Source organism: Brachyistius frenatus, unplaced genomic scaffold (assembly GCF_029030835.1).
Source record: "Brachyistius frenatus isolate BFR_SWC_R1_liver_20210118 unplaced genomic scaffold, ASM2903083v1 Contig_134, whole genome shotgun sequence".
NCBI lineage: Eukaryota > Metazoa > Chordata > Actinopteri > Embiotocidae > Brachyistius > Brachyistius frenatus.
Window position 1 is genome coordinate 600,781 of NW_027210733.1, and position 25,362 is coordinate 626,142.

Below are 25,362 nucleotides of genomic sequence, written 5' to 3' on the forward strand. Positions count from 1 at the left end.
TAGAAGAAAAGAGAAGTGAAGTGAAGGAATCATCCAAAACCAAAGATGTAACAAAGCCCACAAACCACAATGTCGAGAGGAACAAAAGACACTTCTTGTTGTTATTCGCCTTCGTGCCCGAGTCTCGGCGGACGGAACTAACCAGCGGCTAAACCGGGGGCTAACGTTAGCGGATTTACCGGGAGCTAACCTACATAACGGGTACAACTAAAATAAAAATTAAAAAAAAGAAAGAAAAAAGCAGAATATGTTTTTTGTTTTTTTAAACTGAATTTAAATCTGCGCTCGCGGAGTTTAACCGCTGACGTCACAGCAAGGTCTCCGCTCGCGACACAACGTTCGCGTCAGTTAAGTTGACATGTTAACAAGGTAACTAGCTTCGGCTAAACTTATAGCTACTGGTTAAGGTACGAGCTACGTCAATGTTTGTCAAGTTGGCGAGCTGTTCTACTAGTTACGTGTATTCTTACTTTTTTTTAATTTTTTTTTTAAATGGCAACTCGCTTTTAAGTTGCCATTTAGGTCAATATTGACATCTTCTTACCGGGTTTTAAGTCTAAAAACTAGCTAGCTTCCTTGTGCTAGATCAGCATTGCTTTTTGTTTTGTTGTTTTTTTTGTCTTTCATGCCGGATACAGACCGACTGTATGAAGTGGATTTTTTTTTCCCCCTTTTTGCCTGTTTTACAGTTTAAAAGCATCCTCTCTCGCTTCTCTGCTGAGTGGGGATCTCGGTTGACCTCTACTCGCCATGGCAGCGGTGGTCAGCTACTCTCCACCGTGGTGGGTGAACCTGCTGCACAGACTCCCACATTTCAACTTCAAATTCGAGCAGACGACCAGTGATTTCCGACCCGAGGACTGGACATATCAACAGGTAAATATTAACCCTATTTTTATTTTTATTTGGGATTCCCAGACATACCGAGAGCAAGGGTAGGATAACATCAAATGGTTGTTTCAGTATCATTGTTGAGTTCAAACTAAACTTAATGAGCAGGGCTTGTGTGCAATCAGTCCAGGTCTGCAGCCCTTAAATTTAAGATATATATATTTTTTTTTAATTAGTTTTATTGGTGACAGCTGACTTGTCTGCACCTGTCTGCACTCTTCACCTTTTTTTTTTTTTTTAGATCCAAGCCACCATCTGTGTGTAGCCGTCATGTCGGTGTCTTGAAACTCTCCCAGCCTCTCAGGTCTGCTGGCACTGTGTATAATGTGATCCAAGACACCTTAACTGACCTACGTCAACATTTCCCTCACATGTTATTTTCCCCTCACAATCCACTCGTAATCACTGTTTGTTTCACCGAGGAGGGGCGTTGAGGCTCTGATTTGCCTTGGCAAAAAATAAACCTACTGAAACACCCCAAATTTAGGAGGTTTAAGTGGTGGCAAGGATCAAGGAGGACTGTGCACAGCCTGAGACTGGGGGAGGGGAGAGCAGCATGCCATTTGTTCGCATGGTTAATATTAAATAGAATCTTTGGCCGAGTGCTGCTTCATCTTTTGATCTGCCATCCTTTGTTGTGGTGCAGGGTTTTGTTTTGTTTTTCTTTTAGAAGAGTGATTGTCTTCAGTGTCAGATGGCACAGCATTAACTTAGGTTTACATTGCCTTCATTTTGGATTCATGTTCAACAAAGAGAAATCTTTGAGCGTCTGTGAAAGCTATGCTGTCAGAAGTTGGGTCTTACTGAGTCACCTTAAATTATGCGGAAACAGCTCATCCAACTTTATGGTGAACTTTGTGTTGTCTGGTATGAAGATGGCGAGCTTTTCTTTATTTTGACAGTAAAGAGGTAAATGTACCAGCAGTATTAGAAGCTATGGACCTTGTTTACGTCTCTCCTGTTTGAAAATGCGTCATTACTGAATCTTTTGTGGCTTTTAAAAGGAAGTCTGTATGTGTTTACCATGTTGGTTTCAGACTATTTAAGGAAGAGGCAGTAACATAAAGGGTAGGCATGAACACAAGTGAAAAATCTGCAGACACGGGGGGGATTTTTTTTTGCAATCACAGTCACAAGATAACTCAGTTTCCCTTTTTCCGTGAATTTGTAAAAATCGAGAAGTGAATCATGTTTCCTGAAAAACAGGAAGATGTTCCAGACATGCAACTGCAGTTTATGGCGATGTGCTAAATCTTGTGTGGGCGTTCAGTTGTGAAAATGAAAGGCATCCAAGATGTAAAAAGACCCACATCCTTGTTTTGCTTAGACTAACGTGTAGGTGTCGGATATTTGCTGTCGGCTTTCTTTACGTAATTCCTGATTTAGTGGGAAGGATGGACTGTATTTCAGACAAAATGAGCTTTTTGAAGAATATAACGTGGCATTTAAGTTAATTTGGTGAAAAAGGGCATGATTGTACCACCACATGGTTGTTATAGTCCAGCTCTCTGACATACTATTGGGTGCTTTTTTCTGGTCGGATACAGGAAGGGTTCATTAGCTAGATAATGGCTGCAGCTGTGTGTGTGTTTGGCACCCAGTGTGCACAGCTAGAAGTTCAGTGTAAAATAACATTTATGAGGATATTAAGCAGGAATTGACTAGAGTAATGCAGAGGTAATCCAGCTGTCTGATCATATTATCTCACACACTCCTTTCCCAGATTTATCTTGACAACAGCAATGCACAAGAGGTCATCATTGGGCCAGCTTATAAATCACAATTATTAACCTTCTGTGTTCACAGGCTGCTAATTATTGTCAATGCTGAGCTCCCATTTAGGCTTCGGGGGAAGTCTTGACTTGTCCAGATGGCTGAGCTGTTAGTGCTGCTCACTATGACGCTACGTCCTCATGACGCAAGCTCGACTGCCTTTGAATTTATCACTTTTACACTTTCCACAGATGTTATGGAAGTGACGCACCAAAATGAATATGCATTATGACTGTCATTTCTGTGTATCATCGTCTCACCAAATACTGTGTGGTTGAGGCTTTGGTTTGGGCCCTGTTCACTTGTCCAGTGGAGATTGGGTTCACTCACTGTCGTGTGAAGGATATCGGGGTGTGTCATTCACTGCATTGTTGAAGAAACTGAACAAATAGAACAACACTGGGGTTTTCACAAAACAAAAGTGGATGAAAATCTGCCCCCCCCCCCCCCCGATCCCCCTTATCCCACCCCTCCTCTCCCCTCCCCTCTAGCCATGAATCCTCAGGAGTGTACAGTGAACGCAGAGGCCCTCTGTCTGACCTACATATGAAGCTCTGCTGGTAGCTGAGCAGTTTCACCATCACTGTATATACTGCTAGCTTTGAAATACCGGCGGTGTGGTATAGTGATCACAATGGTTTATATGAAGACGATTATATGTTTTCCTTTTAGAGTTGATCAGAGACTATTTATCTCTTTACTTTCCACTCTGCGTTTGTGTAATTCTCTCACTTCAAATGAGCATTTTACTTTTTTGCATTTCTCTTGTGGCGATCAAGTCCACAATTAGCTCTTTATTTGTATTCGTTAAATGAACAGACTGTTTAGAGCTTCATCAAATAACAGGGAAAGTGGGGCAGCTGGTTTTAAAGATGTTCTCTTCTGATGTTCCAGGACAATCTCACTTGTGCACAAAACTTACTTTCAGGGTAATTAAGGACAAAATTCAGATGTGTTTCGACAAAAGTGCCCACAGCAAAGATCACAAAAATGGTTGTAGGCGGATAAGAAAGTAACATATTCGGAGTGCAGTTCTTGAGTCTATCTGTGTGGTTCCCCGCTGTGGGACTCATTATCTCCATTGTTGTTGCCGTGAAAAGCAGTAAAAAGCAATGAAGTTCCCATAACGCTGTTCTTTTGTCTAACAGTCCATCCTGTTGCTGGGAGGTGTGGCTCTTGCCTGTCTGGCTCTGGACCTCCTCTTCCTGCTCTTCTACTCCATTTGTCTGTGCTGCCGGCGGAACAAAAATGAGGAGCAGCCTAATGACGACTGCTGCTGCACAGCCTGGTGTGTCATCATCGCTACACTCGTCTGCAGGTGAGCCTATACACAGGATTGCGGTGGTGATGATTCAGTCCCCGAGTTCAGATCCCCAAGCTTGGTGACACGTCCTTTTCATTTAAAACACTGGCCATGATTCATTTTCTCATGATATCAGGATGTATAAACTCCTCCTGATGTTTTGAGTGTTTAGATTTCACCACATGCACGCTGAATTATTTGTCCACAAGTCTCCTGCAGGGTTTATATTCCCTGGAAGGTTGTGTTTTGGTTTTCTTGCCAGTGAATCAACAAAGAGATTGAGGGAACTGTATCTCAGGGATGATCTTAAAGACGCACACTGTAAGCGTTTTGTGCAGGCGGCATTACCACTTGTATTGTTGACACTAGAGATGCAGACATAAAAGAAGCAAGACCTCTGCCAACAGCTGACTATTATTAGCTGAAAATGTGAATTACATGGTCAACACTGATAACAATAATTTTTGGGAGGCAAGAGCTCTTCTGAAGCTGTCTGCCCTTTTGTTGTCCTGAACACACCCAACCAACCACCAACCCCTTCAGGAACTTTGTAATAAAGATAAAACGGTAGTTAAGAATTCAATCAATCCTCACCGTTTTGTAATTTTGTTCATCCCCCCACCAACCAGTATTTTTAAATTAAATAACCAAATCAGAAATATGTGCTTGCAGAGACATCATATGACCTCACCACAACACAAAAAGATCCCAGGTCAAAATATATCACATTTTATTCTATCAAATTTTCAGTGATAAACCCAATTGGACTTTATTACCTTAAACTGAACATCTAAGGCAGGACTCTCACCCACAGATGGCCTCCACATTTTTTTTTTACATAGTTTACCAAATAAGTCTAAACTGCCTCATAGTCTTCAAATAAAACTGCTGCATACTCATGTATTTTGGATCACAAAAAAAACCTCCAGCTGGGAAAGAACAGTTGTGTTGCAGGAATTCATATCTGTTCGTCTGCATACTTCAGGCCCAATATGAATTCTATATACAGATTGGCTTCTGCTTTATGTTATGTTTGTTTTATAAAGAAGACAGTGTGAGAATTTACCATCTGCTCATGCTTTCTGTCCTTGAGCGCAGTATTAACTTCCTGTTTTGCTGCTCTGGTTGATGGGCCACCGGAGAGCCATCACAGTTGATTCAGGGTAGCACAAAGAGCTCGGGGACCTGATGAGTACAAGAACTGCATTACAATCACTGTATCTGTATCTGTGTCTGTGTCTGTGTGCGTGTGTGCGTGCGCTCGTACGTACCCACGCACAAGTGTTTTGGTGAAAGCAGGGAAAAACTAAGTTGGAGGGATCAGACAATTTCTGTGCTTTGCTTTGCTTTTTTTTTTTTTTTTTTTTTTCATGGACAGCGAGTGTGTGCTCAACATCGCTGCTCCGAGCACCTCACCACTTAAAGAAAAAGGGTTTATTTTGACTTTTTAATGTTTTCTCAGCTTTTTTCCCCAAATACTCAAGAGCAGTGTGGACTTTCCACAGGCTCACGTCACAGCGGGAAGTTTGGTTTGTTTTTTGCGGTGGAGCTGCTCCTGTTCACCTTTTTCACACTGCAGAGTGCGAGAGGAAGAGATTAGCAGGCCTCCAGGAAGAGGGGGAAACCCATTGATTCACTGAGTGCTGTTTGCTGAACACTGTCAGACTGAGCTTGAAGTGATTCATTTATCATCATTCCACTTGATAAAATCCTCTCTGGCATAGGATGGGAGTTACCAAGAAGACCAGCCGCTGCAAAGCAGGAAGAGATATCGGTGCTGAGCCTTTCTTCGACTTTATTTCTGTCACTGAAATAAGGGGAGAAAAATATCAATATTACTGTGACTAGAGTGAATTCCAAGCAATTAATTGTGAATATTTTTGGTATTTATTGATGCACCTTTTGAAACCGTTGCCCATGCAGTTGCCAGAGCTGTTTTTCTGCAAACTTTAGGCCTGTCTGTGCGAATGAGAGCTGCTCTCCTGCCTCAGTACAGCCTTTGTCAGCCGTAGTGTGGGGTTTTGGGAATAGCTGGTCCATTCCTCTGTGTTTCCATGGTTCTGTATGGGGTCTTTCTGCTGCAGCTGAAAGGAGCCTGTTGACCGGGGTCTGAAGTGACAGGGTTAATATCGAGTTCACACGCCTCTCTCCCTGCCTAGCTGTCCCCCCCCCCTCACTCGCTCACTTCTGTCTTCTCGCTGTCTTTTTAGCTAATCCCTCTTCCTCACCACCCTGTCTCCCCTCCCTTCCTTTTGTCTCCCCTCAGCGCTGGCATTGCTGTCGGTTTCTATGGGAACGGCGAGACTTGTGATGGAGTGAACCGGCTGACGTATTCCCTCCGCCATGCTAACCGCACAATCACTGGGATGCAGAATCTGGTAAGACCACGAATTATACCGACATTTTAAATAATTCATGGCTCCTTCTGCCATGAGCATCCCTGGTTTCTTTAGAGCTCTGGAGGGCATCCCCCTTCTCTCTCCGTCTCCGAGCTCCATCCTGACCGAGTTTGGCCCTGTGTTGACTCTAGGTATTTGACAGCACATCCTCATTGAACCAGACAGTCGATGACGATCTGCAACAGCTTGAGGCCCAGTACGCGCAGCATGCGGACTACCTGTCCATCATCCAAAAGCTGCAGGGCCAGCTGGATGAGCTGGTCAGACAGATGGTGGAGATTCCCTTCTGGGACAACACGAGCATCTCCCTGGAAGAGTTGGCTGTCAACATTGAGCTGTTCGACTGGTACAGGTAAGACTGTAATAGTGGAGTCCATTCACTAATAATGGCGATGACAGCAGCAGCAGTGTTAAAAAGCATGCGAGCATCGCAGAAAGATTGACTATGACTTTTCTTTTTCTAATGCTACATCTCTTTATTCAAGTTTTTATGCAGACACACCTTGGACTGTTGCTCATATATGGTTGAAAGCTTTAAAAGTGTCTTACCAAGTGAGACAATGTTGTGCCGCTGCTGCTCTGTTGGATGTGTTTCTGCATTAACACGTCTTAGTGAATCTAAAGCAGGAAGTAGAGGTGACACAGACAACAAGTAATTACTCGTTCTTATTCAGCACATCAATGGGTCGCTGAGTTGCCAGAAATCTCAAGCCTGCCTTGAGTTTCCAAGTTTGTTAGATTATATTGAAGACAGTAGTCCCTCTGGGCTGCGTTGAGTTTGCTTACATGTAAGCCTTATATCATAAATATGCCAGTGAGACTGCAGACCGAATGACTCGCAGTGATTGTTTTTTATTTTTATGGAGTTTCCAGAAGTGACACAAATTGGGGGGTTTGCATTGTGAGTTAAGTCAACGAACTATATTTAATGAATAGGTTCGCTGTCTGTCTCACAACAATAGTCTGAAAACAAAAAGACTGATGAAGTCACATAAACTTAGAACGTATTTTTGCACGCAACAGTGATTGTGGATGTGGCCCTTCATCACTGACATTGGACGTACTGAGCGTTAAGAAGGGATTATTGATTAAGGAATGATTACAGCCAGCCTGCTGTAGTAATAGGCTTCAGTGTTATTTTAACACGGACTTTAAAAAGCATAAACCTGTCCTCTTAATTGTCATTTTTTTTATGCACGTTAGAATGTTATACAACAAAGCTGTAAAAGCTGAGATCAATGTGACTCCTCCTTTCTTCACTGAGCGACGGTTTGCAGTGCTGCTCTCGGCCATTCGTTGATAATGACATTTGCCTTCACAGGTGGTTGGGCTACATGTCGCTGCTACTGTTTGACGTCCTCATCTGCCTTCTGGTGCTCTTTGGCCTCATTCGCAACTCCAAGGGAACACTTATAGGGTGAGTCTCATCACCAGATTACGGTCACAACAACACTTGAGGGAAAACAATTCTGCCAGCAGAAAATAATTTTAGCTGAGAGCCAATTACTGCACTCGAGTTCCCCAACTCATCAGGGCCACTTTGTCATCACAGTTTAGTCAGGATAAATTCACGCTCTATAAAGTTTCAGCCCGGTCACAATTCATTTCGCATAATCATCATGATCAGATCGGTATTTTGATAATTACTAATGACACTTTATGACATACTTAATTGGAGAGGTTTGTCCTTATTTTGTTAGTTACTGTCTTTTTATTTTATATTTTATAGACTTTTTACGCATCACGGACATTAAATGCAATACTGTTACTTCTGCAAAGTCCTCCAAAGGAAATGACACGAGCGTAACCCTTCTTATCATTTAGTTCTGGGCACTTTTAATCATCTTATCCAGCGCTGGCGGATTCAGGCAAAAAAAAGCGTCTCAATGCCAAATATGACATGAGTTAAGCTGCACATAGTAAGCTGCACTCAAAGTAATGATAGCCTACATTCATGTATGGTCATTCAGTTTGTTTTTTTCCTTTTTCAACATGTTTTCGAGCACATCAGTATTTTGCTGCATCTAAATCGAATCATTTATGTAATCTGCCTTACTCTGTTTCTGAGCTCCATCGTCTTCCCTCCTTCTGTTCTGAAGATTAAGTCAGAAAAAATTGTTTTAAATACAGATAATTCTGCAGATTATTTGTATGCAAGTATTTCCTAATAGTGTTATAATCAGAAAACGACAATCATCACAATTTCCCACAGCCCAAAGTCTTGTCTTGTTTTGTCCAACCAACAACAGTTGCAGTTTGGAGATTAAACAAGAAATCGAGTCCACTTGGCTTTACACTCTACACTTCCCACTAAATAATCAAGCTCGTAACCTTGTTGTCACACATGTGAATGTTACGACACCGCTGATTAGAGGTTGTCCTCACAAATCCTCTGGCTCTCCTCAGGGTGTGCTTGTTTGGTGTTGTGGCTCTGGTAATCAGCTGGATCTCTCTGGGGCTGGAGTTGGCCGTCTCTGCGGTAAGTGTCTCCATCCGGGCATGATCCTGTTTTCCAGGTAGAGCGGCACACTTCATCGCCTGTAATTGGATAATACGGTTTTTGTGGGCACAGCCAGTGTCTGCGGGATGTGGCTGCGAAGCAGCAATTCATTTCGCCTAATAAGTTAAAGAGTCTCGGCAAAATGTGAAGTATTATACAGTGAGTGACCATAGAAATAAAACACCTTTGGGATGCAATACAGTACAGGAAGCCTTTGGTTGAAACTGCAATTACTGGTTGTACTAATTAAGTTTCACAGGTGTCATATTTGATGCAGACGTGTGTTCCGGTGAACAGATTTGTTTATTTCTCTGGTCACTCAGCTTTTTCTCGAAATCTCCACCACTAATGATGGTGATTAAGACCTCCGATCACGAGCAAAAGAACTGGGATTAGCATTGTAGCCATAAGATTGCAGCTCTATTGCGCAGAAGGAGAAATCAGCAAATTTGGCAGCCTCGTGGAGGATACAAAAACGGCTTAATCCAGAATAAATGCAGAATTTCTGTTGATTGTTTTTTTTATGACTTAATTCAAATAGACATTTTTAAGAATATTTTCCAGGAGGATGAAAAATGTCAATGAATGCTAATCTTTATTTATGCAAATTAAATATCCGTGTGGAGGATTTCCTCCCCTGCAGATGAGTCAGCCCGCTCACACCTAAAATGTGCTTAATATTTTTTATGCGTGTGTGTGTGTGTGTGTGTGTATGATTGCTCTCAGCTGCGATTGAGGCAGCCTGTCACATTGTTCCTTTTTAAAGCCACAATCAATTACCCGCACATTAGATCAAAGATGATGGTACTGTTGTGTTTGTGAAGTTGTTTGACTTGAGAATGTAACAGAAATGTCACTGCAGCTGTATTTTTATTCTCCTGTTTTTCTAGACCTCCAGCGACTTTTGTGTTGCTCCCGATACGTACGTCACCAAAGTGGCGCACCAGTATGGAGTCGTCAATCAAGGTACGATTCCTTTCAATAAGCACCGCGTGGTAAAGATTCAATCAGCTCTTTAAACTGGTGAATATCAGTCATCTCAAATTCTATTGAGCTTGAATTGTTTAATTTCCCGTCCTGGTGATTATTGTGCAGCGGCGAGACGACATTGTTCAAAAGGGCCGGGCTTGGTCTTGTCCACAGCCCATTTAAAAAGAAAATTTAAAAAAAGCCTCTAAAAATGACTGCCACATCTGCAGCGAGGTCAAAAGGTCAACGGGCGGCCTTATTAAGCAGCACAGAAGCCTCTCTAACACGTCTCATTTTAGTAATTGCCCAATCTGTCCCATGATGGGATGCGTGAAAGAGAGAAAAAAACAAACCTAGAGTGCCTGGGGTGTGGGTGTGAAGCAGAGTGTATGAGGGAGATAAGAGCAGTGGAGCAGAGGATCAGAGACACAATATATTTCCTGCATCCCTCCTAAGTCCTTGTAAAAATGAATTGAGAGGATGGTGCTCAGAAATAAAAACACCACGGAGGACTCTTTGCTCACATGGTGTTCTTTTTCAACATCAACTCACCAAAACGTGTCTTTTCCCACTCTCGTCTTTGAAATATGGTGATTGTTGAATAGAAGCTAGCCCAGCTCTGAGGCAGGAATCAGGACATCAGCTGTAAACGCAGTGTTGTTGTTAATCTGTACAATGAGCGCTGACTTACAGCACTGAGCTGTATTATGCTGCCGCTCTAACACTGTATTTGGCCCCGAGGCTGGTGTGTGTGTGTGTGGGGGGGGGGGGTCTTTCTTTAAGCACATATTAACTGTTTAGCAGTTCAAATAATCTTGAAGAATCTTTTGCTATTATGGTGCTATTGCAAATTCATTTTTAGGCATAGCTCAGAGTAAAGAACGCAAGACACTGTTTTATTTTACCTTTCGGTTAGTCGTACTTTCCCCCACATCAGCCTTTGAGATTCCCTTCCAGTATATTTTGCCGTCCTGAAATTAATCCTGAGAAATCTCTGGGTACCACAAAGTGTGTTTTTACGACACTGGATTTATTGGTTTCCTCCCCTCGATGGCTCTTATATTTTTACTGAACATGCATCATTTTAACATCCATCACTGTTAATTTGTATTCCTCTGCTTTCTCCTCATTGTCAGATGTTTGGGTCTGAGTCCAAACAGAGAGCGGAATTTAATCTGTGCAGTTTGTCCTATTGTGTCTCTGTCGCTCTGATGCTTTACAAATGATGACGATTTTTCGAAGTCAAAAACTGTAACTCAATCAATACAACTCCATCTATGAATCTGTTCACTCGGCATGCTTGGAGTAGGTTGATTTCTCTCGTGCATATTTGCTGGTTCAGTTTGGTAGCCTGCAGTTTATCCATGTTTGGAAAACCTCTGATAACGAAATACTGATAGATCAGGTGTTAGAACTGCATTTGTTCTGACTGCCAAAAATCCAATCTGGTGCGATGACTTGAAGCCAAAATCGCTGCCCAATAAACAAGCTGCAGTATATTGTGACTGTAGGCTGGTGCAGCTGCTCACTGGTCAAACAATCTGATCATAAACTGTCTCGTCCTTTGTTCTGATGATTCATCAATCAATCATGAACACAATTAATTTTTCTTTTTCTGCCTTGTGGAAAATTGCCAACATGCATGAAACTCCCTCCTGAAATCTATTTTTGTTTCATCATTTAGGTTACAATTGAGTTATATATTATTGTATACTGTCAGCAATTTTATTTTTAATGTTGCTTGTCAGCACAGCTGATACCGAATGACACATAAACTGATCCCACGATGAGGCATCAGTAGCTTCATCCTCAGACATCAGGAAACATGCTCTTCCTGATATTTCTGTGTGTGTGGGTGTATTTGTGGGAGCGATATGTACTTTTATGATACCGGAAATCCTCCTCTCCGGCTCAGCTGTGTGTGGAAAAAAGAAAAAAGCTCCCCAACACAGCAGTGAGCTTGTACGTCACTAACACCATGTGTCAGGTCCGTGGTGGTGTTCTCACAGCTTGTATTTGTGGACGTTGCCGTACAGCTTTGCTTTGTGAGTCACCCGCTCACATATGAAGGATTTCTCATCGACTCCTTCTCGCTGCCTTGAGATTCAACCAACTGAAGTGGCTAGTAAAAGCACGTGAAAGTCCAAAACCTTAATTCCAATCTTCTTTGGTCCATGGTGTAATGCGGGCACCCTCCAAGTTTGGTCATGCTGTAAATTTAACAATAGCTCCAGAGATGATGCAACTTCTCTGATGTGTTGTTTTCCAGGAGGCTGCGCGCAGTAAGAAGGGTTATACATGAGCCTCTCATTGACTACGTTTTCTGTTTATGCTCAAGCGTTGCGCCCGCAAGTGAGAAACACATTCATTCATACTATTACAGCGCGTGTGAACTTTATTCTTTTGGAACATTTCACCTCGGAGCGCGGGATTAGCTCCACAGGTGCACATCTACAGCAGCAGTGTCTCTGATGAGGCAGCAGGAAACACAAGATGACAGAGCAAGAACATAAAATGAAAAAAAAAAAAAAAAAACAGTAGTGACTTTAACCAGTGATTCGGGGCCCGTGAACAAAATGACACACAAAATAAGAGATACCAGAGTTAAAAGACATAACTGTTTTTTGTTTGTTTTTTTAAGTGGCTATAAGAAATTGTTCTTATGATAACATATCAAACGACAGCATGGAAACAATGTGAAAGTGTGAAAGTGTGAAAGCACTTTCCTGCCGTGTTGAACCAGAGAATCATCACTTGAAAATGCAGCGTGGCTTCACAGAGCTTTATAGTAAAGATTCCACGTACAACTTTTATAAGTCTGGTTCGCGCTGTCCACTTAGATTGCATATTGTTTTCAGCTGCAACAGGCAGCTGTTTTCAGCAACAACAAAATACCCACTGTACAGTTCCTGCTCTGCACAGAACAGCAGACAGACACAGTCCATAAACACAATGAACAGCAATCAGACCATTTCCAGACTCAGTTCTTTGACGCAATCAAGTCGGGTATTCGTGACAGCTGGTTAGAACGGGATTTGTAGGAATTCCCTGCTTTTCTTTGTCATATATGATATTAAGTTGGATTTTTTTTTGTGTGTGTGTGTGTGTGTTTCTGGCCTGTTGTTTGAATAGCACAAGCGCTTTCACGTCATTATGTTGGGCTCCGAGTAGTTGCAACATTTTCATAGACTGAACAATTAATTGAGTAGACACGGTAATCATCAGATTATTTCATAATAAAAAGGATTGTTTCAGTTGCAGCCCTTCATGTGAACGTTTCCTGTTGTGTTCCCCCTGTCTCTCTCTCTCTCTCTCTCTCAGAAATCCTGAAGTACTACGTTGGTTGCAGTTTGGAACAAACCAACCCCTTCCAGCAGGTTTGTTATGTATCATTACATTTGTTTACACGTTAAATCAAACCATGTCATGCTTATAACGGACCGATCTCAGCAGACACAATATTACAGACATGTTCCCTGCATGATGTATGGCTTTGTAATTAGTAAGAATGCAAGTGGGCACGATGAGTCACGCCCATTGCCTCAAAGAGGGAATGTTTTCCGATGGTGTACAGTACAAAGCTTCCCATTCTGCCAGCAGGGAAACTGATGCCGAGCAGCTTTTCCGTGCCGATGGCGATATACGTGTCCGCTTCAAAGTGCACGTGTTCGACTCGAGAGATATACAGAAGTAGAACGCCACTTTTACTGCGAATCTATGGTTTGCTTTCATGGATTCTACCGACATGTTGTCTTTTAAACCACATGAATAAATTACAACTTCTGAGTGCTGCTGAAGTTCAGGCATCTATTGTTAGTCCTGCTGTAAAGAAAAGGAAGCTATACATACAATATATAAGCCTTCTAAGCTCATATCTACAAACTGTCAGCGTGATTTCATAAGACGCCCACATGACTACAAAAGCAGGTGACAACTAAAGGCTTCTGGTCCTGGTTTTAAAAAATGGAAAATCTTTTCAGATGCGCTGGGCTGCTATAGTATTCATACTTTTCTTTTTTTTTTTTTACTCTCATTTTTTTTTTTCAGAAGCTTTCCGGGAGCCACAAAGCGTTAGTGGAGATGCAGGACGATGTGTCTGAACTGCTACGCTCTGCCACCAGAGAATATAAGCAAACCAAGGTATGTTTCCAGCCCCGTCAATATACTAGAAATAACACATTACAGGGTGGCCGTAACCGCTTGTGAGGACAAAGTATCCCAGTGAATGGGACCAGGCCGACCTGCAGATAAGTGAAGTGCACCTGTCCACACAGAGGTCTGCTGACAGCCCACCCTGGACCTGCATTATTGTCCATTTAGCTGCATTAGGCTTTCACTGGCCCTTGTCAATACAGCGCTGCGGTATTGTCCAGAGTTGGTCCTTACACTGTGTTGACAGAGGCTTAAATGAGAGCTGACATTGGGAACACAGAGAGGCATATTTCACTTCACATACCCACGCAGAGAAATTTGCTGAGGTTGTGGAAACTTTTTTTTTATTTTATTTTTATTTTTTTTATCAGTCAATCAGATTTTATGTCAATGTATTTTCTGCCAGAGCTGAAACGGGAACTAGAAGAAAAAAAAAAAAAAAAAAAAAAAAGGCAGATGGTCCATTAAAATGTATTATACATTAAAATCTGCTTTTTCGGCTCTAGCCGCTGTGTACTGCTGTATATTGATGAAAGACGCATCCCTGTTGAATGTTTTATGAATGGCCAATCAGTGAATTAATCACCACAAGAAAAAAATTGGTTTACTTTTCTCATGCTTTTATTTTCCACTTGTTCATATCATCTCATTCAGGAGTGTTTAAACCATTAAGGAGTCTTACTTTAGTTTTATTTTTGTCATGTAGACCATAAGAATTGCACTGATTTCTTTTGTTTTTCCACTTTCTTTGTTTCACTTGGTTGTGACATCCCAGTTTGCAAAGTGCCCTGGGCAGGATTTCAAGTTAAGCCGTTTTCGACATTGTAAATGATGTGATTTCCATCATTGATTTTTCAGGGAAGTTTGGAGGAGATCCAGGGGATACTGAACACCACAGAGATCAGCCTGCATCAGCTCACTGCGCTGGTGGACTGTCGCAGCCTGCACATGGTGAGCAGGGACGAGAAGACTTACAAACTGAGACATTGTTACTGTAGGGTGGCTCAATGTCTGATGGAAAAAAGGGCCAGTGGGAATGATTTGTTGTGACATCTTTGTAGTGCAGCTTAGTTGTATAAAGCAGCCCGTCTTTTGTGCTTGTGCAGCTGACTACACCTGTCACCATGAATTGCATTTTCCTTCCTGTATGCAAGTTCTTGTCCAACTACTGCTGGCTGTGTACCATTTATGAAACTGGCCGAATGACAAGTACTTGGCTTTCGCTGTGCTCCGGAGGATTGGCCCTCAGTCGCTTCCAAATTCCAAGTGCACACATGCAACTGTAGCACTTTCTTGTTGCTTTCTTGTCTGCCTCCCCTCTTGAACAGCTACCCTGTTAGCGCCACAATTATTTCATGAAAAGTAGATATGTCTTCAGCAGAACACAGAGTCTTTCTCTGCTGTGCAGCGCATGCAGAATGGAAATTGTCAGTCATAATCATGTAGAAGGAAGTCCTTCTTTTCACAATCGAGGTAGAAATGCACCGCTCTCCCTCTCGTTTGCCAACTGTGAGCTCATCGGTTTGACCTACTTTAAATGAGAAATCACAGTGGATGCATTTTAAAGACCCTTTTCAACCTCTGCTTTTCATTTTGCGCTTTCCCTCTTCCATTTGTTGAAAAAAAAAATCCTCCACGTTAGATTGTGAACTGATCTCTCTGTAACTTCGGCAATCAAAGTGTCCCCTCCCTTTGTCGCAGGACTACGTCCAGGCTATGACGGGACTGTGTTATGACGGACTGGAAGGCCTCATCTACCTGCTGCTCTTCTCCTTCATCACCGCTCTCATGTTCACCTCGATTGTTTGCAGCGTGCCTCACAACTGGCGGGGCAAGCGGTAAGACAGCCACTGTCCTCGCACGGTAACACACGCTCCACCTCACAGCCACGCAGGAAGCGGCGCAAATGCTTTTAAGCCGAGTTTATATTCAGGACCGTGTATACAGTAAGAAATAATTTAAGAGGAAAAGCCCATTAATTATGAATGGTTTCATAGCATTTCCTTCTAACCCTCATATCTTTACACGGCATTGGAACGAAGCAAAGTGATTGAGGAAAAAAACAACAACAAAAAAACGTACATGGAAACATTATTCTTTTTGTGTAAGACTTATGTTTGTTTGCGGCTCAAAGACCGGTTGTGTTTACCACAAGGACGAGTCCAGAAGGCTACAGCTGCGTCCTCAAAAAGATTACTTCCAGTTATCCCGCCTAATTGTGCCACGTTGGCCTAAATCTATCATGACCACTGGCTGAGCTGGTGTCGTTTTTGCGCAGCAGAAGGGTGAAATCGTTCTGATTTCTTTGTCCTATTAGCAGCTGATAAGGTTCGCAGGACAGCTAGGAGCGAAGCGGTTTTCCCAGCCACAGCCGTCGGCTCAGCTGCTCCACATAATTAACTGATCCCTCCTTATCGTTGGGGGGCATGTTCATCAGTTTGATCTCAGCTGGGGCTTCCTGTCGGGAAGCAAAGGCTTACACACCGCCAGTCTGTTTTTCTCAGTGGTCCCTGCTAGGCTTGTTCCGTTACACTGTTGTAATGATGCTTTCCAGCTAATTATTTTACCCCATCTGGAATTACGGCTTGAACTCCAAAGCTATTATCAAGATTTAGGTTTTGTTTTCAAAGGTTTCAAAACTGCTATTAATATCAATGAATTAACACGGCACTTACTATGCCGATATGAATGAACCTATTGTGTAGGGCACTCTTTGTGATTCCGTGATGTCATGCATTAGTTATGAAGGCAAAAAGCCTGTTGCTGCCATGAACACTAGAGGGAGACAGGCTCCGTGGTGTCGGTGTCATTGTTGCTGTGTTTTGACAGACTATGGTCAGTGCATCGTTGTTGTCTTGCAGTTTTGTTGTTTGAAAAGAAGCAGATGAAATCACAATGTTTTTCTGAAGAAGAATTTCACTGCTTTTATTTGATGGTTACAAATGTTTATTGTGCTCATACAAAATTAGTAGAAATTGCATATATTAGTTTTTCCAGTTTTTGTTCAGTTCCATGAAAGTCTGTGGAAAACTGCATCTTCTTTGCTTCAAACGGCTGATGATTCTTATTTTCGTCTTTGCCTCAAACAGCAGATAATTCTTGTTTTCTCCCCTGAGGCAGTGGTGAGATTGAATCAAAACGTGACTGAGGATAAATGAAAAAGAAAAAAAAAAAAAAAAACGTGACCACGTGGCATTTTTATCCTCCTTTGTCATCCAGTAAGATGGAACAGGGGTTCCCTCTGGTGGTGGGTTTTACAGCGGCGTGTGTTGCTTGCAGGAGCGACGAGGACAGCGAGGACGAGTCTCTGAGCCACGGAGGAAGACAGAACCATGACAACCTGTACCGGGTCCACATGCCCAGCCTGTACAGCTGTGGCAGCAGCTACGGCAGCGAGACCTCCATTCCTGCTGCAGCCCACACCGTCAGCAATGCCCCCGTCACAGAGTACATGTAAGACGCCACTGCGACAAACCGCTGTGGATTTCAATACAAGGCTGCACTTAAATAAAGGCAGAAGTGGGAGATCATTTATTAGTTTCGACTTCTGCACATTTTAGGCCGATATCAGACACTTCATGTGCTCAGGAGCCAGTTCACACGTCCCCAGGGAGAAGCTGAGTTCTCCTATAGAAAGTCATGTTGTGTGCAGCAGATGCAGCTGTTGCTTTCCAGCTGTGATGCCTGTGAAACCCAAACCGCTCTGACTCATGATTGAAGCTCAGTGTATGTGGGGGGGGGGGGGGTTATCCCTCAGCTTCTGGCTCTGTATTGTAAAGCCTCGGTAATTGACTTGCAAGAGTTTCATTGAGTGCAGTATATTGTTTCATACCAGCAAAAACAGTGTTTTGGGACGGACACTGTGCTTGTGTTTGATCTCACTGTGTGTTTTATTCAACAGGGCCCAAAACGCCAACTTCCAGAACTCGCGCTGTGAAAACACGCCTCTGATAGGACGAGAGTCTCCTCCCCCATCGGTAAGTGTTTCACTTCCCACAACTGTAGGAACACCTCTGGGTCATTTGGCAGCCTTTTGTTGAGGGACTGACTTTCAGTCATTACTGGCCAAAAAATATAATTTCAGGCTCTTTGGAACCACAGAGACTAAACTCAGGAACTAAACTAGAACGGGTTCCCACCGTATCAGAAGAAACATCAGGATTAAGAAACTAGACTGATGATGGATTCAAATGAACAATGGCAGTGTCGTATTGTTAATATTGATATGAATTAATTAAAAGTGGACGTAAAAAGGTGGAAAGGGACTGAAAACTGCCGAGCGTCTGTCTCCACAGCCGCTGATCCACTGACTGTTTATTGGTTGTTTATTTGTACTTTAGAAGATAACAGCGGGGAAACTATTAGCAAATTGTTCTGTTTAACTTTAGTTGGTTTGTTTCTTCATTGCACCTCCCTCCCTCTCTAAACCGCAGCTCCTTTTCTCTCGCCCACTCAAGTGCTCGGCTTGTTCGCACACTCTCTTGTTTTTAAAAGCTGTTTCAGCAGACGACAAAGTCTAACTTTGGTTTAACCACCAGAAACCATTAGGTTTAGTTCCTGAGTTCGGCAAAAGGTTCTGGAAAAGTTCCTGCTGTGAAAGTGCAATAATTAACTACACTAAACTGTGGTCCCTATTTCATATCACTGTGCTTAATAAGTAGACCTTATTATTTCCTCACAAGCCAGAGAAACAGAAATTTAAGAACAGGGACAAGCCTTTTAGAATTTAAAGGTCATTGTTTGTATAGAGCTCTTGTTTCTGAGCCTCAACCCTCCTTATCTCTCCCAGCTCTGGTCGTGCTGTACTTGACCTTTTGTTATGGAAGGGAAGCAAAAACATTTTATTCCCCTCTGTGGATCATTAAAGTTTTGACAGATGGTTGTTTGGCGGCACTATATTTCCCACAGGTGTGGATGTGAGCATGAGTGGTTGTGTGCCCCTGTGTGTTCGTCCCTGTGATTGACTGGTGAACTGTCACCCAGTATCAGCTTGGATAGGCTCCACCCCCTCCATGAACTTAAAAGGATAAGATGGTAAAGCTGATGGATGGATCAGAAAAAGTGTCAAACAGTCACCTGACATAATATATCTCTTACATGACATTGTTTTCTGTCTTTTACTTGATGCCAGTTGGAAAAAAAAAAAAAATGTAAAAACAAAACCCTGCATCCTTTGTGCTCACTTTGTCGATGACGTTTTGGTCCTCTGAGCTTCATCAGGCAAAATTCATGACACCAAATTGCACTATTCAAGCAGCACTATACATATTTGTGATGCTGTTTTTCTGTATGAACTTTGTCTGGTGGACTGACACGTCTTTCAGGTGATGAACTGAGTCTATGAGTCTTTGCCTCCCCCCCCCTCCCCCCCAAGTAAAGATTAATTGAAACGAGATGCTGAGACGATGTTAGAGTTTGTATCACGAGCCAACCTCAGTTTTTCCCTCCTGCCTACCTGGCCTGAACCTCCACTAGAGATGCTGCTCTCCTTGGTGTCTCTGTGTCTGCCTGGACCTCGACACTGCTTCATGCATCTTCTCTATACTCTTTTTTTTTTTTTTTTTTTTTTTTTTTTTTTTTTTTCTTACGAATCCATACAGTTGTATTTGACTGCCGCCGACAGTAACAGCGGTCACTGCTGGCAGTTAAAGCCTTCGGAGAGTTCAAGATCGTTTTGGTAACCTCATCTGCTATGCTAACAGGTACAAAACATGCCCGCCTCCTCCACCTGCTGGCCTGTTCCTCCTCTGTACCACCTCCCAAACTCCCAGCTCTACTCTCCCTTTATTTGCCCCACTCTCCCTCCGTCCTGACTCTTGCTAAGTGTCTCACCTGATGTTTGTTTCCTGTGGCCCCGGGCTGCATGTCCGCCTCCCCCCCCCTTTGCACCACAGATGTATAGGGAGGAACATATGACGCTGCAACGCCCTGAGACTCACCCTGACCTTTTAGTCAATGACAAAGTCAGCATGAAATTATAAAGAGCTTAAACCGTTTCGCTGATCACGTGGATCTGCTTCGTCTTGATTCTTGGGTTTGAAGGTGAACTCACGGAGGTTACCAGTGTAAAATATGACAGTTGTATTTTTTTTTTTTTTTTTTTTTTTTTTAAAGCCTTTAAGATTTAGGTAATGGCTGTGTAAAGCAGGGAAAATACTACTTGAAGGTATGACCTTATTTTCAGCTGTCTTTTCACCACCGCATTTGATGGTATCGACAAATCCACCCGTCGGTTAATGTATTAATCCTCTAATGAGCCGCAATCCTTACTGCAGTGGTCAGTAGCTTGATAAACGTAGGGATGATTGAGGCAGGTCTCTGTGAATATGGATGTTACTCGGTGTCAAAACACTCATTTGAAATTTGTCATGACAAATGTGAGGTTTCAGAGTCGCCTATAAAACTTGTTTCCCCAGAATAGCAGAATCCTTCACAATAAATTGTCAGTTTAGCGAGGGTGTACGCTTAGTGTTTTATTTTCCCAAAATACGAGTTGTAAACTCACACCCATGTAATAAATATTCTAAAACAGTTACAACAATTAATCTGAAATATTTATCTTTGGGTTTTGCACTGTTGGCTAAATTAGTTTTTAGGACCTGAACTGTGGGAAATTACAACAAGTACTTTGCACTATTTTGTGACATATTATTATTATTATTGTAGAATATTTACAATAGAGACGATAACGTTTCGATAAATCGAGAATGAAAAGACTTTTTAGTTACACAGCCCCGACTTACGATATTTGTCTTCAACGCGTGAGGTAATTCGCGGCGTTTCGGTGCAAACGTTCTCAGCAGGCTGTCCAAATGGCTCTGAAGCGTGATCACGACATAAATCTATTTCACGTCAACGTAGTGTTTCCACCGGACTGAGATGCAGCCTTTTTTTTGTTCTTTTTTTTTTGTTGTTCTGCTTGAACCACCTGTATTCAGAAAATGCATGGGTGCATCCTAAATGTATTTGAATGTCCGATTGCCAACGTGCACGAAGGTTGACAGAAAAAAAAAAAAAAAACATGATTTTAAACTACAGCTGGTTTCTCCTCGTTCTCTGATGTGTTCGTCTCCGGTAGCCGTTTCTGTCTTGTTGTTTCTGTATTTGAATCACGTGACATCCCTTTAGACTCCGGCGCTGCGGAGTAACTTGTCTGAAAGGTCATTTGTGTGGGATTTTCTCTGATCTGGTGAATGAATCGTGCTCCGTTGCGCACGTCCAGCCTGGATATTTTTATGCTCCTCCACTGCTGCTTCTGACAGGATATCTTGTTTTACTCGACAAAGCGCTTTGAATCAGTTTTCTGTTTTAACAGATACATTATTCCGGGCTCGAAAAAGAACAACAACAAAAAAAAAACAGCATCTTTGCATTTCGGTCACATGACAATGAGAAAATCCTACATGGAACTTGTTTGAAAGTGTTGTGTCAAAGACAGAAGTGATTTTTACCTTGTGTTTGTTCTACTTGTGTTTAACTCTTTTGACTGTAAGAAGTGAAATTATGACATTTTTCTGCTATGCGTCATTATGTGTTTCTCTCCACAGTACACCTCCAGCATGCGGGCGAAGTACCTGGCCAACAGCCGACCAGAACCCAGCGGCCGACCAGAACCCAGCGGCCGACCAGAACCCAGCGGCCGACCAGAACCCAGCAGCCGACCAGAACCCAGCAGCCCTGCGGCGCGCTAGACCCCCACCGGACTCCTGCCAGTCTGCCGCTCTAACGTCTCTAAAGTCTCTCAGCCCTCCAGTCTCTCATCAGTCAGATCTTTTTTTTTTTTTTCCTTCAGTCTACTGCTTCTCGTCACCATTAACTTAAAATAGAAAAAAAAAAAAAAACACTCGTGCTTTTCGCTGGCTGGTTAAAGCAAAACTTGAGGGCATCCATCAAATCTCATCTCACGCGACAGGAGTGCAGATACTTCTCCGATTTTACACACTCCTCGGCTGACTTTTACTTTTACAGGAATCTTCATTGGTGCTAGGAGGAAAAAAAAACTGCCGCTCTGACATGACAGAGCCTGAACTGACTCTCGCACTCCAATTTTCCTTTTTCCTCTTTACACACGAACGCACAACGACATGCACAGTGGCACATCTCACGAGGCACTGCAGTGTTGAGGTCTGTGGACGTTGCTCGTCGACTAACGCTGATTACTACTGCTTGTTTTAGTTTTGTAAAGTACTGTACTACTCTGTCGTTACTGTCCGAGGCTCAGAGAAATGCCTTACACGTACGTACAGAAGGACATAATTCCTCACGTAACACGCCCAACACGGATCAACCTGTGTCGTAGTATAGGTTAGTTTTACAGCTCAAAATCTCTAAAGTTAATGTTGATTTACTGTACGTGTCCACAACACACTCGGTCGACTGCATTTAGTCTTAAACCTGATGTCAAGAGACCAGTTTTCCTGCAGAATTGCACGTTTTACGGTCGTCTGAAACAGAAATCGTCTCTCTTCTCGGGACACTGTGGCATTTTATTTAATTTTTTTTAAATAGTGTGCTGAGCCCTTGTTCCACAGCAGTGACTGTAAAATGTGAAGCTGTGACTTGATTTGGACAACGATGAGCTGACGGGTCGATGACGTTTCATCAAAAAGAAGAAAAAAAAAATGGAACGAAACTGGCGAGTTCAACAAAGAAGAGAATTTTTTTATACTACTGGAAGCATAAACGTTTTTTTTGTTTTTTTTTCTTACAGACGACGGTGAAGCAGAGGGGTGTGCGATTTTTGTCCTCTGCAACCTTAAGATAATCTGCAGTGCCCTGACTTCACCTAACTGCTTGTTATGCTCTCCGTGTTCCTTCTAAGCCTCATCTTCCTCAACAGAACTGTGAATCTACTCAGACACTCTTTCTCTCACACACACACGCACACATATCCTTGACTCTTTCCAGCAAAGATCTTCTTTACAAAAGAGAGCATCCTCTTTGAAAGAAATATCCCAACAGGAATTTGAATCCTAAATGTTTGAAAAAAGAAACTTCACATCTCAAGAGAATTTCCAGGAGAAACTTTGTGCATTGGCAATGCAGTGTCTCACAAATGTGTTTTAGCATTTATAATAAGAAGTAGAAAAGAGTGAGTGGATGCTGTGAAGGGATTGTGACAACTCGGCTCTAATCTGGAAATTCTCCCAAAGGGTATCTGCTCCTTTTCCTGTTCCTGAAGCATGACCAACCTTCAAAATGTGGAGTGACATGTTTGTACTTCTGCTGCGTCAGCGTGCTGTTCTTAGACGTGCTTTGTGACCAGTACAAGAGGTGATGTTGAGATTGTGCCAACAAGTGAAGTACAACTCTTTCACTCTTTTTTTTTTTTTTTTTTTTTTTAATGTCTTTTGCTTCAGTTTGTACAGTTGACAGCTCCTGGTTGACCGAGCAATCAATCAAATGAGAAAATGAGCCTGACTTTGTTAAACATTATTACTCTGATGCAGTCTTTCTCCTTTTGGGTGGTAGTCATATTCTCTTTGTTGTTTGTAAAGATGATAAACAATTACAAAATGAAGAAAAAAAATTGCTGAAATTGACATTTTTAAATTCTTAAAAAGCTTATTTCACACTTTTAAGCATTCTTCTTTTTGACTTGCGTGTAGATTTTTTTTATTTTTTTTTCAGTTTAGAATTGTAGCAAGCACAAGGTGTTGCTTCATTAATGTGAATATGGTAAATAGACTCCCAATTTTTCATTGTTTTTATTTTGGTGGAAAAAAAATCACTAGATGTAATCAGTTTTTTTTTTTTTTAATTTTATACATTTTTGCAATCTCTTAAGTTGTGTACATGTAAAAGCTGTGGTTATATTGAGCTTGAATGCTGTGTTTTAAAATTAAAGAAACCTTAACTGTAGCGCAGCAGCTCGTTGGATTTCTTTCTGGTTTTAGATCTTGGCTCGGGTCAGACACTAGGTAGCAGCAGAACTGCACTGCTGTTCCCCCGGTTTACTGCAGACGGGCTGTTCAATTGTGTCTTTTGATTTTTAACATCATGTTCTTGTGTTTTAAAATAGGCTATCGCATTAATAACACATGTTTGTGAGTGAATCAGTACAATATATCACAATTTTAAATATTTGATACGGCACAAAAATAGTTTTTAACCCATGCACTCCAGCAAATGCTGTTTTTTGCTTTTTACAGTTCTATGTGAAGTTTATTTTAATGTTGCCTTAAATGTTTGTATTAGTTATTTAAACAAATAATTGGAAATACATTCTTATTTTAAAAAAAACACATTCTAAATTTACAACAATCATATACAGTCCAGCTTATCAGGATTTCAGAGACACAAGAGATGAAATTTGACTATTTTTAAAAGTGATATTTTTAGTAACACAAAGGCAGCGTTTCCAGATTCAATTTGTCATGTGAAGTTCAGGGTGAGCGGGATAAAAGCATTTTACAAAAGGTCAACGGGGGTTTAACCCAGGTTGGATTTAAGCGGCTGTAATCAATATTGTATACAGTAACAACGATGTCAGTTTATCACAGAAATCTTCTTTACTTGAGCCTCGTAACAACGTTCAACTAATTGTTTAACTGCAACTTTATTGTTTTGACTCGCATCTCTTTTCTGGAGTTGTATCAGCCACCACAGGAAGCTGTTTTTGGAAGAGAGGCTCCAGAAACCGTCAGTACACAACCTGCTCAGCTCCAAACAGCAGAGAGAATAGCTAGTGAACACTGAGGTGGTATTTAGCTGCTAAAAGCCCACATTCAGAATACAATGGCGGGTTGGAAGATGCACGGTGAAGCGTACATGGTAATGGAAAATGTCATCCAGGCCATTTCAATATATTTAACTCATTTTCCTTAAGTTGTAGAATTGGTATTTCTTATCCTTTGTACAGAATGTGCCAGATTTCTTGAGTCTGCCTGTATTTATTTCCGTCTGGTACGACAGAGCGGATGCAGATCACTTTGAGCCTCACAGAAAGGAGGCCTTGTGTTTGTGACCTCTCTGAGCCGACAGCAGGCGAGGGGTCAGTGTCAACTTCGGGACACCAGTCTGGTTTTGTCAACTTCCTTCATCCCGCCAGCCAGCTGCTGTCACCCCAAGCATGGACCGCTAATGTGGAAGTCTGCAGGGATGAAACCGATAATGGGAGACTTCTGTCTTGGAAAACTCCTTGTGTTTTAACACATATGAAACCAGATTTACTATTTTCTTCATATTTAATGTTTATCAGTCAGTCAAAATGCATATCTTTAGTTAAAAGACTCACAAGATTTTAAACTGCAGAATTTTTTTCTGTCAATTATTGTAGTTCAAACAGACATTATATAATCTGCTGGGCTCCCTGCTGTTTATTGTTGGGGCGATACTAAACAAAGCAGTAAACAAAGAAAGCATGACGGAGGGAG

General features: G+C 42.0%; 1 protein-coding gene across 3 annotated transcripts in view; it reads left to right on the top strand.

Moving 5' to 3' along the window:
- Positions 1–23,848, top strand: part of ttyh3a (tweety family member 3a) — a 282,548-nt gene extending 258,700 nt beyond the window's left edge. Inside the window, exons 2-17 of one of the 3 annotated variants that reach the window (XM_069714708.1) lie at positions 12–201; positions 690–876; positions 3,813–3,982; positions 6,234–6,345; positions 6,498–6,718; positions 7,688–7,783; positions 8,773–8,845; positions 9,757–9,832; positions 13,157–13,212; positions 13,883–13,975; positions 14,846–14,938; positions 15,689–15,825; positions 17,267–17,440; positions 17,889–17,964; positions 19,588–19,689; positions 21,535–21,623. In XM_069714708.1, coding sequence (XP_069570809.1) covers positions 751–876; positions 3,813–3,982; positions 6,234–6,345; positions 6,498–6,718; positions 7,688–7,783; positions 8,773–8,845; positions 9,757–9,832; positions 13,157–13,212; positions 13,883–13,975; positions 14,846–14,938; positions 15,689–15,825; positions 17,267–17,440; positions 17,889–17,964; positions 19,588–19,668 — 1,584 coding nt within the window. In that variant the 5' untranslated portion in view covers positions 12–201; positions 690–750 and the 3' untranslated portion in view covers positions 19,669–19,689; positions 21,535–21,623. Of the gene's footprint in view, positions 1–11; positions 202–277; positions 370–689; positions 877–3,812; positions 3,983–6,233; positions 6,346–6,497; positions 6,719–7,687; positions 7,784–8,772; positions 8,846–9,756; positions 9,833–13,156; positions 13,213–13,882; positions 13,976–14,845; positions 14,939–15,688; positions 15,826–17,266; positions 17,441–17,888; positions 17,965–19,587; positions 19,690–21,534 lie in introns of those variants that run through there. The other 2 variants (XM_069714706.1, XM_069714707.1) reach the window with 2 other exon arrangements.
- The last annotated feature ends 1,514 nt before the right edge of the window (positions 23,849–25,362 follow it).